This window comes from Rhincodon typus, chromosome 2 (genome assembly GCF_021869965.1).
Source record: "Rhincodon typus isolate 14 chromosome 2, sRhiTyp1.1, whole genome shotgun sequence".
NCBI lineage: Eukaryota > Metazoa > Chordata > Chondrichthyes > Orectolobiformes > Rhincodontidae > Rhincodon > Rhincodon typus.
Window position 1 is genome coordinate 2,352,821 of NC_063333.1, and position 14,994 is coordinate 2,367,814.

The 14,994-nt window shown below is 44.0% G+C and overlaps 1 protein-coding gene across 15 annotated transcripts in view; it reads right to left on the reverse strand.

Moving 5' to 3' along the window:
• hsf1 (heat shock transcription factor 1) overlaps positions 1-14,994 on the reverse strand; it is a 107,661-nt gene that overhangs the window by 49,096 nt on the left and 43,571 nt on the right. For 13 of the 15 annotated variants that reach the window (XM_048617250.1, XM_048617299.1, XM_048617270.1 and 10 more), the window contains exons 3-5: positions 7,399-7,535; positions 6,005-6,129; positions 2,538-2,613 (exon numbers count right to left, since the gene is read on the reverse strand). In XM_048617250.1, the coding sequence (XP_048473207.1) occupies positions 2,538-2,613; positions 6,005-6,129; positions 7,399-7,535 (338 nt within the window). The remainder of the gene's footprint in view (positions 1-2,537; positions 2,614-6,004; positions 6,130-7,398; positions 7,536-14,994) is intronic. The other 2 variants (XM_048617242.1, XM_048617219.1) reach the window with 1 other exon arrangement.

Sequence of the window (14,994 nt, forward strand, 5' to 3'; positions counted from 1 at the left end):
ATGCTGCTTGGCCTGCTGTGTTCATCCAGCCCTGCACCTTGTTGTCTGCCCCTGTAGTTGACCCACTTGTACCAGACATTTCACCATCCTGTCAGAGAAAGACACGAGAAACCAGTGCGATACCTCAATGCTAAACTATTTTTGAAGCCTCCTGAAGGACACTTCTACCCGTAACCTTTCAGCAGACCATGCAGACACCCCTTCTCCGCTCACATTTGAACTCCTGCTCAATAATTTCATTTGCGGAGGAGACCCACCCCACATATTAATCTTTCTGACAAGGCACAACCCTGCAAAAACAAGCAGCAGCGCCCATTAGGTCACTCAAAATTCCCAACCTCCATAAAACGGAACTTTTTCTGTGCAACCAACCCTCTTGCCAAAGCAAACCCTGCCCCCACACCAAATCCCCAGTCCAAAAGATGATGTATAGGAGTGGAAGGTGAACCTGCGCTACACACCCTCAGCTCAGCTGAAGTCACAGGGCAGACGGCTTGATAATGCAGAGTCCGCTGGGAAGCACCATAAGCAACACAGTCTAAAAATTAGAAATTTCACACATTAATTAAAAAGGTGTTAGCTTATCAGTTGATGGAGGGAAGGATGCAGAAATGTTTCATTGTTTCCATTTAATGAACACCAGGTAATTCAAACAGATCAAAACTCCACAGCAGTGTTTCTGACTACCTGCTGATTTCTGAAGATAAGCCACACCAATTTGTATTGGAGGAAACAGCTCACCAATATCCCAAATAATAATTGGGGATAGATATTAAACACTGGCTGTACCAGAGACACTACATCCCACCGATGAGTTAAATAAAGATTGAAGAGTCTTGATGCATTACCCTGCTTCCAATCCCAAGGCCAATGGCCTCAAACTCAATTCCCCAGCAGATACTCAGTCACCAAGTGTCTGTCCCATGACTTCAGGTGGCCATTCATCCTCAACTTCTATTACCTCAAAAGGAGGAACCTTAAGCAAGAGCAATGCCCTCAACATCAAAACAACCAACTGATCAGTCTGATAGAAATAACCTGCCATGTTCCAACCAGCAACACTTTCAGAACATTCATGTAAAATAAGCAAACCTTCTCATGAACATCTGACTGGGACACAAAACAATGGCATTTCTCTCTCCCCACATCTTCAGTTGAATTAACCCTACTGCTCAAACCTACTAGTTGAGCAGCAGCCTCGTCCCAATCCCAAACTTTGGGATGAGCCCAGGCTCAGATTCTTGCAACTTGTTTTAGTAATACAGTACCTAGAAGCAATATGTCTGACACTGACATGCCAATTCATCCTTTCCCTATCTTTCTTACCCTGTTAGATCACATATGACAGGCAGATAAGTAGGCAAAAAGTCTGCACCCAGACCTCTCCTCATGTCAGTGATGATACATCAAAGCGGCTTGGAAATACCTCCACTGATCTGTTACAATCAGTGGGGGTGGGAGGAGACTTCTGACCTCCACACTGCTTTCCCCACAGCTTGTAAGATCATTTACCCTGTCACCAGGGCAGATCCTAATTAACCACCCAGGAACCAAAAGCCCCTTTCCGATTAAAAGCATCAATTAAAGTATATCTCCCTGCGCTATGACAGGTTCTCCTGCAAATCCCAGACCCTTGTTAAAGTGACACACAACTTAGTAATTTCCCATCATTTAGTCTGAATGCCGAAAGTGAGACGATTTGCTTGCACCCCTCTGCTTACCTGGGCTGTGCATTTTTGATTGCTAGACCGTGGCCCAGCTATACACTAAGCCAAATTATTACCCTCAACTATATGCCAAGCTCATCTGATCTTCCTTCACTGTTGCCATATACTACTTCACCTGCTGGGTTTCAGAGGCATAGCCATCATGTGGCACATCAGCCAATGAGTCAACATTCGGAATGCAGCAGATCTATTCAGTTACAGCAGGTAACAAACCCCATGTCAATCCCAACCCCAGCTGATTGTAACTGCAGACACTTATCAGCAGAAGGGTGGGAGTGTTACTATGCATTTCAGGATCGGAAATCTTCATTCTGACCCTTAGGAGTCTTGGGATAGGATTTTAATGGCCTCATGCTGGCATCTTGACTGAGATCAAGCTGGCACAAACCATGACATGTACGTGTCAGGTACAGAAGTGTCAACAAAATCTCCGGCTGATTTTTGTTGTCTTGCTCAACAGCACATTAGTTTCCAGGAAATAGTTCCACCTTTTGCTTAGAAAACAAAAATCACATGTACAGATCAACACAGCCAATTACAATGGCAGGGCAGAGATCACAGCCTGGCCACCCAAGGTTATCTTCGACAGAGCTTACTGACAGCGTGGCCTTGCAAAAACTATGATAAAGAAGGAAAGGCTCATACGGTAGATTTCAGCTTAAAATGGGAACAGCCAGAGCTGTTTTGGAAAAAGTACAGAACCTTGTGCATTACTGAGTCAGTAGGGAGCATGACCTTCAAATATTCAACAGACTTGTTTGAATGAAATATATTTGTTGTTGTGCCTCAACAATCTGCCTTATCCCGTACCTTATTTACAACTTTCTGTTGCTGCGTGTGCTTCTGTCGCAGGCTCGCCACCTCACGCCATAAAGCTTCGTTTTCACTGTAACAAAAATTAATGTTAAAACTATCAGAGATTCATGCAAAATACCTATCACTCTCTGCCCATCAACTGCAAGAAATGGGACCCTACAATGATGTCAGTGCTCAGACAATCATGGAGATCCACTGTTTGCACCAAATATGGTGAAAAGCTGCAGTGATCCAAGATATTCATAAATTATGGCCTTCATAAATTGATTTAACTCAGCACTTTGCATTATTCAAATTACTTATTAATGACTTGGATAATGCATAGAAAATCATATTTCCAAATTTGCTGATGACACAAAATTAGGAAGTATTGTAGACAGTGTAAATGACAGCATAAAATTACAGAGGGATATGGATATATTAGGTGAATGGGCAAAAACTGTGACAGATGGAATTCAGTGTAACCCAAGTGGGAGGTTATTCATTTTAGACTGCAAAAGGATAGATCAGGGTATCTTCTAGATCGCATGAAGATAATTACAGTGGATGTCCAAAGAGACTTTTAAAATGTCACAAACACGTGCAGAAAATAAATCAAGAAACCTACTGGAATACTGGCCTTCATATCGAGAGGACTGGAGTACAAGAAGCAGCTGTACAAAACCCTGGTTCAGTTCCAGGCACCACTCCTTAGGAAGGGGCCAATGGCTTTGCAGAGAGATCAACACAGATTTACAAGAATGATACCTGCACTTCAGGGGTTAAGTTATGAGGAGAGATTATGGCCGGTTTTTTCTAGAATTTAGAAGGTTAAGGAAGTCTTCACGATATCAACTGGAAAAGACAGAGCAGATAAAGATAAACTATTCCCACTGGCGGAAATCTAGAACTGGCAGTCATAGTCTAAAACCTAGGGCCTGACCGTTCATGAGATATTAGGGATCACTTCTACATAAGGGTAGTAGATGTTTAGAACTCTCTTCCGCAAAATGTTAGTGGATGTTAGATCAGTTGCTAGTTTTAAATTGGAGATAGATAATTTTTTATTAAGCAAAAAAAAGTTAAGGGATGTACACCAAAGATAGCAAGCAAGGCAATATATCAGCCATAATCACAGTGAATAGTAGAACAGACTCCAGGGTTGAACGGCCTCCTTCTGTTTCTATGTTCCTAAGTGCAGCACAACCAAATCACCATCCTAACCTTTGGAGAGTGAGAACTATGTTAAAAATAAGCTCAGGGGAGGTGATGGCCTAGTGGTATTATCACTGGACTGTTAATTCAGAGGCCCAGACAATGTTCTGGGGATCCAGGTTCGAATCCCACCACAGCATATGGTGGAATTTGAATTCAATAAATATCTGGAATTAAGAATCTAATGATAACCGTGAATCCATTGTCAATTGTTGGAAAAACCCATCTGGTTCACTAATGTCCTTTAGGGAAGGAAACTGTCATCCTTACCTGGTCTGGTCTACATGTGACTCCAGACCCACAGCAATGTGGTTGACTCTGAACTGTCCTCTGGGCGATTAAGGATGGGCAATAAATGCTGCCCGGCCAGCGACGCCCACACCCCATGAATGAATAAAGAAAAAAAAGGATGCTGTTTATCTCAGTGCTTTTTCCAGCAGTGGGCTAGGTCTAATGTTTTGATTCAAACCTTCAACAATTCAATTAAACCAGTGCCAGAACTGGGGTTTCAAAATTAGCCTGGTTAGCTCTGGGTTAGGGATGGGGAGGATGTGTGACAGGGCTGATTGGCTGGATTGAATTTCATTGTTCCCAGTTGGAAGGTGCATGTGGAGATATTGGGCGAAAACAGCTGTGTTATCCTCCAAGGTGGATTCCCTTCAATGAAATGCTGCTACTCATAACAAAATTTTAAAAAACCTTACCCCAGCAGAAATTGTAAAAAAGAAAAGGACGAAAAGAAAAATCACGTGGGTAGAGAACTAGTTATAGCCTGCCAACCTCCACTTCCTTTTTGTCTCGTAAATTCACTATCTATTACCCTAAGCCTCATGAGCTCTAATTTTGCGCTAAAGCCCAAACTCCAAATATACTGCACTTACTGATATCCCCTTTTCTATCCGACAAGGTACAATCTCAAATCACCAAACAGATTTGTCTAACACCCATTTCTGTTCCATTAATCAATATTGACTCTGCTTACCCACATTATCTATCTCCAATTTAAAACTAGCAACTGATCTAACATCCACTAACATTTTGCAGAAGAGAGTTCTAAACATCTACTACCCTTATGTAGAAGTGCTCCCTAATATCTCATGAATGGTCAGGCCCTAGGTTTTAGACTATGACTGCCAGTTCTAGATTTCCGCCAGTGGGAATAGTTTATCTTTATCTGCTGTCTTTTCCAGTTGACATTGTGAATACTTCCTTAACCTTTATCCTTCTAAATTCTAGAAAAATCCGGCCATAATCTCTCCTCATAACTTAACCCCTGAAGTGCAGGTATCATTCTTGTAAATCTGTGTTGATCTCTCTGCAAATCTAGACTACTAATAGATTCAGAGCAGCAAGGATGTTCAGAACTACATGAGTTCCATGCTAATCCCTTTTGACAGTTGAGTAAATTTTTCATATAACATGGCAATCAATACTCTACCACCAGGACTGGCAACTATTCAGTAGATAATTCCAAAACAATCAGTACCTGGCAGACAACAACAACAGTTTACCTGCTGAACCAAATTAAAGCTGAAGAGGCTTCATTGATAAGTGAAAGTGAAACTAAAAAGGGACATGCAACTTCTAAGAACATTATATCTGGCCATCACTTTCAGAATCTGGCATCAAAAATGTTAAGCCACGGTTGAGGAGGAACACTGACAATGCATGCACAAACTCTCCAAGTTCATGCCTCCAAATATTTCCTTCCCTCGCCTCCTTCAAGATCTTTCTCAAGGCCCAATCTTCTCATCTGACACCTCGTAATGTCAAGCGTAATTAAATGATGGGATGATTTCTGTCACTAACCAAGACTGAACACCAGACAATTTGCCGGTGTTAAGTCAGTATTCCATGCTTACATTGACCCTTCCTGGAAGTTCAATTATGTGTTTAATTACAAACATGCACAGTTTAATTTAAATCCTAACTCATGATATTCCACTGTAATAGGTAGCCTAAAAATGGGCTAGGAAATAGGATAGAGATTATTGGCAAAGCAGCAGGTCCCAGACATTGCTCCAGCTGATGGATATACTCTTGAATATTACTGCCTTTGGATGGATGGCCTTAGAGACATGGGCAGCAATTACACTTCAGGCCACTCATGGAGATCCAAACTAAAACAGCATACACTCTCTCTCCAAAAGCACTTCTATCAAACAATGGAAGTGTCCACAGTATGGTTGCACACTGCAATGATGCATTCAAAATAACTAACAATTGCTTCTATACACACATTTGATATTCCAAGTTCAGGTACTTACTGTTTCATGGTGAGCAGTTTGGAGTCCAGGGTTTCTTGCTTCCCTTTCATGATCTGAACATCACTTAGAATTTTACTGACGTCATCGGTCCTGACTTTGATCTCCTCTGGCTTTACAGTCGAGATCTACAAGTTTTAAATCAAAAACCATTATATTGACAACAGATTTAAATGTTTAGAAGAGAACTACTGTCCACAATGTTGCCAAACCCAGAAGATAGTTAGTTGGTTGGCGATGCAGAGTGATACCAACAGTGCGGGTTCAATTCCCACACCAGCTGAAGTTGCCATGGAAGTCTTGCCTTTTTGACCATTTGCCTTGCCTGAAACATAGTGGCCCTCAGGTTAAATTCACCACCAGTTGTCTCTAACGGGACAGCAGTTCTATGGTCTTCTGAGACCATGGCAATTTTGCCTTAACAGCAATTTCAGTTGGTGACACCACCATTAAATTCACATTCTGGATTCCTTGATTAGTGGCCATCACTGCAGCAAGGATGTGTGTACGCTATTAGGAGGAGAGGGGAGAGGTCAGAGTGAAGACAGAGACAGACAGACACACACACAAACTGGCCTTGGTGGGGAGACTAACCCTTCAAAACAGGATCCATAATCATGACGTTGCCCATTTTTTTAAATGAGCATGCCCAGATAACAATTGCTATTAAAGATATCTAGTGAGAAATGGTCAAAGGGACTCAGAAGGGATGGAAGATAGGAGTGTTCGAGACTGCCTTTTTTGTGCTTTTACATTTATAAAAAGGCTTCTGAAGAAGTCATATAGGACTTGAAATGTTAACATCGTTGGAGAGAGAAACAGAGTTACCAGGCCAACTGAGTTTCTCCAGTACTTTTTTTAAATTTCAGATTTCCAGCATCCACAATATTTTGCTTTTATTCGAGCTTAACAAGCACTCACTTGTACCATGTACTGAATACTTTTCTTGTGCTTGTACAATATCTCTTGGCATACGTTTGCACTGTCCAAGGTTGAAAGAGTGTAACAAAGACACAACTTCCAAATCGTACTTGAATAGCACAGTGCTAATCAATTCATGGGAATGAAAAGAAACACCAGAAGAACACCACCAGATACATATAATTAAGGCATTTGCATTGAGCCACAACTGGGAGTACCTAATTCCATCAACAGAAAAGAACATGTGTAAGGAATGGCTGCGTGGAGTTCAAGAGCTTTGGGATAGGTAACTAAGAGAGAGGGACAGACTATTTTTGGAATACACAAATGACTGATTATTATTTATTCTGCCTATCCACCCACTTAAAAAGAAACAGATCTTTAAAAAGCAGCTATTTGTCTTTGATCTAACAATTGTGAAGCCCTTTTTGGAGACAGGAGGAAATAAACTGGGACTTAGCTTATTTCACACTTACACTGGTTACCTTTCTCTTGATATTTTCTAGTAAATGTTCCTGACCCCGGATGAAATATACATGCTGAAACTCCGTATCGTCCTTTTCTGGTTTCACAAGCCCACCTTGCTCAATGTTCACAACTTTACGAAAGCCATCTGCAAAGATAAATATATCCCAGTGGGGGTGGTAAATGTCAGAGTGCAAATGACTGAATTTTGGGAGGGAGGTCAAACAACAGAGGGGGGAAATAAAAGAACTTTTTTGAAGATTGATAAAAGCCTCTGTGTTGTGTGTATACAACAGTTAGATTTACATAAGTGCACAAGATAACAAATAATGGCATTTCACCTGTATCTCCTCCAATCTTGTGTATTGTATTCGCTGCCCCCAGTGTGGCCTACTCTACATTGGAGAAACCAAATGCAGACTGGGTGACCACTTTGCGGAACACCTCCAGTCGTGCGCAAGCATGACCCTGACCTTCCTGTAGCCAGTCATTTTAACACAGCGTCCTGCTCACATGCCTGTCCTTGGCATGCTGCAGTGCTCCAGTGAATCCAAGCACAAACTGGAGGAACATCATTTCATCTTCATACTAGGTACTTTACAGCCTTCTGGACTTAATATAGAGTTCAACACTTTCAAACTGTGAACCAACACTCATTTCTTCGCTTTCTTTTAGCTTGTTACATTCTGTTATCATGTCTTCTCTCTCCTGCCCCCCATCCCAATGGGACCGGCTGTCCTTTCCAAATTCTAGCAGGAAACACACCTTTGTTCTGCCATTCTCACATTCCAATCACTTAATCTGAACTATCAACATCTTTTCTCCACCAGCACCCTACACCCACCACCCACCATAGCAACTTCCCCCAAACTATAGCATAAGTGTTGTCCCCTCCACACTTCTTCTCAGCTCTGAAGTCATCTAGATTCAAAATGTTAGCTTGCTCTCTCCATGGATGCTGCCTGACTGGTGTGATCTCCAGGATTTGTCGTTTTCTGTACAGATTCCAGCATCTGTAGTAATTTGCTCCAACATTTTGTTTAATTGACTGCCACATCTCTTCAAGGAATGCCTATCCTGAAGAAGTTTTACTCTTCCCTATTACAGGAATTTCAGCTGACTTTTTCCACCATGTACACCTTTGTTACTCTCCATTTCACTGATGTTCCACAAGGTGTTTGCCAAAACCCGCTTCCACAGCCATGTTTCCTTTCTCAGCGACTGCAAATGACTCAGACTTACCCTGCATGTTATTCAAATCAAGTTTCACTCTTCATGTTTTGAATCCACCCAGGCTTACAAGTATCTCCAGGACATACAACTTTCCTCAGATTGCTGTTCCCACCAGATCCTGTGATCCACAAACAACCCAACGCGCACCACTCCGCAGCAACATCGACTCACCCTCTCTCAAAGCTGCGCTAGTCCCTGGTTTCACTTCATCCTTCACCTCACCCGGATCCTGAAAGGAAGACTTGCTCTTTCTTCCGGCAAGCTCCAGTGACTTATGGATTCCAACATCCGTCCTGCGCACCCCTTTCCAGCCCTCAGATGCCATCACTTTCTGTTCCAGTGGCCACTCTCCCCCACCCCAGCGCTTGTCATGTGTTCACCATACCTCCTGACTTTCGCCTCTCCGAGGCCGAATGTGCTGTTCTCGGCAAAAGACTCAGCTTCATACCCTTACGCCCCCACCTTAATGAATTTCAGACTCATCATGACGTTGACCTGTTTTTCTGCCGCTTCCGTTTCTGCGCTCACTTCTTCCGGCAGGGACCCCCTGCCCCTTGTTCTGCTGATCCCTTCACCCACCTCCAATATTCACCCTCCACTTGGATCCCTTCCTTGGCCTCTTACCTGCCCTCTTTCTTCACTGAAAACTACTGACATGACTTTGGCCTTCTGAATTTCTCTGCTCCTCTCACCCACTCTAAACTGTCCCCTTCTGAAACTGCTGCACCTCACTCTCCTCTGTAACTTTGTTACCAAACTGGCTGATAAAAGGATGGTGCTGTTGTAATCTGGCACACTGATCTTTACCTTCCAGAGGCTCAATGCCATCTCTCCAACACTCCTTCCTACCACCCCCGGACCATGACCCCACAACCGAACATCAAGCCATTGTTGTCAGGACTGTCACTGACCTCACGACCTCTGGAGATCTTCTCCCCTATTGCCTTCAATCTGGTAGTCTCCCAACCCTGGACAGCCCACTTCTACCTCCTTCCAAAAATCCACAAACCAGAATGCCCGGTAGGCCCATAGTATCAGCCCATTTCTGCCCTACTGAGCTCATTTCCTCCTATCTTGACTCCATCCTCTCTCCTTGTCCAACCCTGCCCACCTACATCTGCCCTCTATCAAATTGACAATTTCCAGTTCCCTGCCTCTAACTGCCTACTCTTCAATGGATGTCTAATCAATCTATACTTCCATTCCCCACCAGGATGGTCTGAGAGTTCTCGGCTTCTTCCTCTACCAGAGGCCTGAGAAATCCCCATCCACCACCACACTTGTCCCTGGCTGAACTTGTTCTCTCACTGAACAATTTCTCCTTCAATTCATCTCACTTCAGCTAAGTCAAGAGTGGCTACGGGGACCTGCATGGCTGGCAGTTATACCTGCCTCTTTATGGGGTGTGTGGAATGATCCTTGTTCCAGTCTTACACTGGCCCCCTCCCACAACTCTTTTCTCAGTACATCGACGACTGCTTTGGTGCTGCTTCATGGTCCCACCAGGGTCTTGAAAAATTTGTTCATTTTGCCTCCAATTTCCACTGCTCTAACTTTCACATCACCCATTTTCGACATTTCCCTTCCTTGCCTTGACCTCTGTCTCCATTTTGTGGAATAAACTGTCCACTACCTTCTATTACAAAGCCGCTGACTCCCAAAGCTACCTTCACTACAGCTCATCACACCCCATGTCCTGCAAGGATTCCATCATATTCTCCCCTTTCCTTCTCCTACGTCGCATCTGTTTAGATGATGCCACTTTCCAAAACAGTGCTGTGACATGGCTTGCTTCTTCCACGACTGTGGTTTCTCACCAACTGTGAGGTGACAAGGTCCTCAATCACATTTGACCTATCACCTGTGTTTTCGCCCTTGCCCCTTCCCATCACTCACAGCAGTGTGATCGGGCGTCCCTTGTCCTCACTTCTCATCTCACCAGCCAACACATTCAAAGGATCATTCTTCGCCATTTCAGACAAGTCCAGCAGAACTCCACCAAACGCATCTTCCCCTCACTGCCCCGTCTGCATTTCACGGGGATCGTTCCCTCCGAGACACCCTAGTCCATTCCATGACCGACATGAGCCCTCCCTCCCCTTGGCACCTTCCCACGTAACTGCAGAAGGTGCAGAACTTGCCCCTTCACCTCCTCCCTGCTCACCATCCAAGGGCCTAAGCAGTCTTTCCAGGTGTAACAGTATTTTACCTGTACCTCCTCCAATCTGGTGTACTGCATTGACTACACTCAATGTGGTCTACACTGGAGAAACCAAACGTAGTGTGCGTGACCACTTTGCGGAATACCTCTGGTCCGACCTTCCCATAACCAATCAATCATTTTTACACAGCATCCTGCTCGCACGCTTATGTGTCTATCCTAGGCATGCTGCAGTGTTCCAGTGAATCACAGTGCAATCTGGAGGAACAACATAGCATTTTCATAGTAGGCACTTCTGGACTTAACATGGAGTTCAACACCTTCAAATTGTGAACAACACCCATTTTTAAAGGGGCGACAAGGTGGGTCAGTGGTTAGCACTGCTGCCCCTCAGTGCCAGGGACCCAGTTTCGATACCACCCTTGGGCGACTGTCTGTGTGGAGTCTGCACATTCTCCCCATGTCTGTGTGGGTTTCCTTCAGGTACTCCGGTTTCCTCCCACAGTCCAAAGATGTGCAGGCTAGGTGGATTGGCCATGCTAAATTGCCCAGAGTGTTCAGGGATGTGTCAATCAGGTGGGTTATAGGGGGATGGGTCTGGGTGGGAATGTTCTGAGGGTCGGTGTGGACTTGTTGGGCCAAAGGGCCTGTTTCCACATTATAGGGATTCTATGGATTCTTCACTTTCTTTTAGCTCGTTACATTTTGTTATCACGTCCTCTCTTCCCCCTCCTCCTCCCCCACTCCCACTGCACACACACACCTCCCCCCACCGCCACCATCCCAATGGGACTGTGTCCTTTCCCAATTCGAGCAGGGGACACACCATTGTTTTGCCGCTCTCATATTCTGATCACTTAATCTGAACTATCAAGATCTTTTTTCCACCAGCACACTACACCCACTACTCCCACAGACCTCGCTCCCAAACTACAGCATAAATGCTGTCCCCTCCACACTTCACTTCAGCTCTGAAGACGAGTCATCTAGACTCAATGTTAGCTTGCTCTCTCCCCCCATGGATTCTGTCTGACCCGCTGTGATCTCCAGCACTTGTTGTTTTCAGTACAGATTCCAGTATCCGCAGTAAATTGCCCCAACAAATAATGGGAGGCTGCAAACTGACACAACAGGCCTGCTCCAATCTTCAAGAGCACGACTGATCTTATAGTGGTCAGAATTCCACTTTCCTACTTGCTATTGTAACCCTGGGCTCCCTTTACATCAAATATTCAAACTCAGTCCACACAATCTATAATTCTTTGGGGTCAGAAATCCAAATACTGATGGACCAGAGAGAAAAAAATCCTCATTTCCTCAGTCTTAAATGTACCCTATTTTCAATCAATCAATGCCACATAGTTAGTGAAGCAGTGTCTCATCGACCACGCTACTTACGGCAAAGGATTGACCTGATCTAAAAGTTGAATTCTAAATTGAAGGAAGGCCAATTTTGATAGTATTGGGCAAGAACTTTCAAAAGTTGATTGGGAGCAGCTTAAGATGGTGGCAAAGCAGGATGCTCCATTCAGAGCTCCTCTGCTTGCCAGTCCCTTTCCCTGTTTTCCCCCCACTTCTTCGTAGCTTTTCTTCTCTCTCTCCCGCTACCAAACCCCCTCCCTCCACCCCACCCTACCTGGAGAGTGGAGTCAAGGAGCAGAGCGAGCATAGGCCGTGTCCCACGGCGGAACACATGGGCGATTCCTGGAGTGGAGGAGAGGCAAGTCCTGGATGGAGACTGGCACATGGAGGCAGCATGGCCTCGAGCTCTGGGGCCTGGGGGCACAGACTGGAACTTAAGTACTTATGGTCACATCATCATTTTTCACTTTCTCACTGTTTCATGCTAATCTATATTCTTTCTTACTTATTGTTTTTTACTCTAAGATTTGTACCTAAGTACTTGCACCTAAGATGGCACCATTAAAGGCAGCCATTGTAAAAAAAACTTTTCACCGTACTTCTTTACTGGAGTACATCTGACAACAAAGGATATTCTGATTCTGGTTTGCAGGTAAAGGGATGACTGGAAAGTGGGAAGCCTTCAAAAATCAGATAACAAGAGTCTAGAGACAGTACGTTCCTATTAGTGCAAAGGGCAAGGTTGGTAGGTGTAGGGAATGCTGGATGACTAGAGAAATTGAGGTTTTGGTCAAGAAATAAGAAGGAAGCATATGTCAGGTTTAGACAGCAGAGATCGAGTGAATGCTTAGAAGAGTATAAAGGGGAGTAAGAATACACTTAAAGGGAAATCAGGAAGGCAAAAAAGGGAACATGAGAGATAGTTTTGGCAAATAGGGTTAAGGAGGATCCAAAGGAATTCTACAAATACAGCAAGGACAATAAAAGGTAACTAGGAGAGAACGTGGCCCCTTAAAGATCAGCAAGGCTGCCTGTGTGTGGAACTGCAAGAGATGGGTGAGATACAAAGCGAGTATTTTGCACCAGTATTTACTGTGGAGACAGATATGGAAGCTGGAGAACTTGGGCAAATAAATAGCGTTACCTGGAAAAGTGTCCATTTTACAAAATGTGGTGGTGCTGGACATCTTAAAACACACAAAGGTGGATAAATCCCTGGGACTGGATCAGGTGTACCCTGGAACTTTGTGGGAAGCTAGGAAAGGGATTGCTGGGTCCCTTGGTAGGATATTTATATCATTGATAGCCACAGGTGAGGTGCCGGAAGACTGGAGACTGGCTAACGCTGTGCCATTATTTATGAAAAGGAGGTAAGAAAAAGCTTGGGAAATATAGATCGGTGAGCCTGATGTCATTTGTGGACATGTTGTTGGAGGGGATTCTGAGGGACAGAATTTAAAATGTATTTGGAATGGCAAGGACTGATTAGCCAGAGTCAACCTTGGCTTTGGGCGTAGGAAATCATGTCTCACTAATTTGATTGAGTTTTTGGAAGAAGTGACGAAGTGGACTGAAGGCGGCAGAGTGGTGGACATTGTCTACATGGGCTTCAGTAAGGGGTTTGACAAGGATTCCAAGTGGTAGACTGGTTGACAAGGTTAGATCACAAAGAATATGGGGAGAACTAACCATTTGGATACAAAATTGTCTCGAAGGCAGGAGACGGGGGTGGTGGAGGAGGGTTGCTTTTCAGACTGGAGGCCTGTGACCAGCAGTGTGCCACAAGGATCGGTGTTAGGTCCATTGCTTTTTACCATTTATATAAATGCTTTGGATGTGAATACAGGACGTATAGTTAGTGAGTTTGCAGATGACACCAAAATCAGGGGTGTGGTGGACAGCTAAGATGGTTATCTCAAAGTACAACTGGACATTGATTAGATGGGCCAATGGGCTGAGGAGTGGCAGATGGAGTTTAATTTAAATAAATGAGGTGCTGCATTTTGGAAAGGCAAATCAGGGCAGGACTTAGACACTCAATGGAAAAAGGTCTTGAGGAGTGTTGCCAAACAAAGAGACCTTGGAGTGCAGGTTTTTAGTTCCTTGAAAGCAGAGTCACAGGTAGATAGGGTAGTGAAGAAGGCAATTGGTATGCTTTCCTTTATTGGACATCGAGTATAGGGGTTGGGAGGTCATGTTGCAGCTGTACAGGATATTGGTTTGGCCACTTTTGGAATACTGCATGCAATTCTGGTCTCCCTGTTATAGGAGGGATGTTATGAAACTTGAAAGGGTTCAGAAAAGAGTTACTAGGATGTTTCCAGGTTGGAGGATTTGAGCTATACAGAGAGGCTAAATAGGCTGGGGCTATGTTCCCTGAAACGGAGGCTGAGGGGTGACCTTATAGATATTTATATTATGAGGCGTATGGATAAGGTGAATAGGCAAGGTATTTTTCCCAGGGCAGTGGAGTCCAAAACTAGAGGGTATAGGTTGAAAGAGAGAGGGGAAAGATTTAAAAAGGGACCTAAGGGGCTACTTTTTCACAGAGAGTGGTGCGTGTATGGATTGATCTGCCAGAGGAAATGGTAGAGGCTGATACAATTACAACATTTAAAAGGCACCTGAACAGGTATATAAAAAGGAAGGTTTAGAGGGATATGGGGCAAATGGGACTAGATTAATTTATGATATCTGATTGGCATGGATGAGTTGGACTGAAGGGTCTGTTTCCATGCTGTACATCACTATGACTCTATGACTAGGAAGTGGTGCCAGAAGACTGGAGAATTACACACAGTCTTAAGAAAGGTTTAAAGGATAACACCTGGTAACTGAAGGCCAACTACTT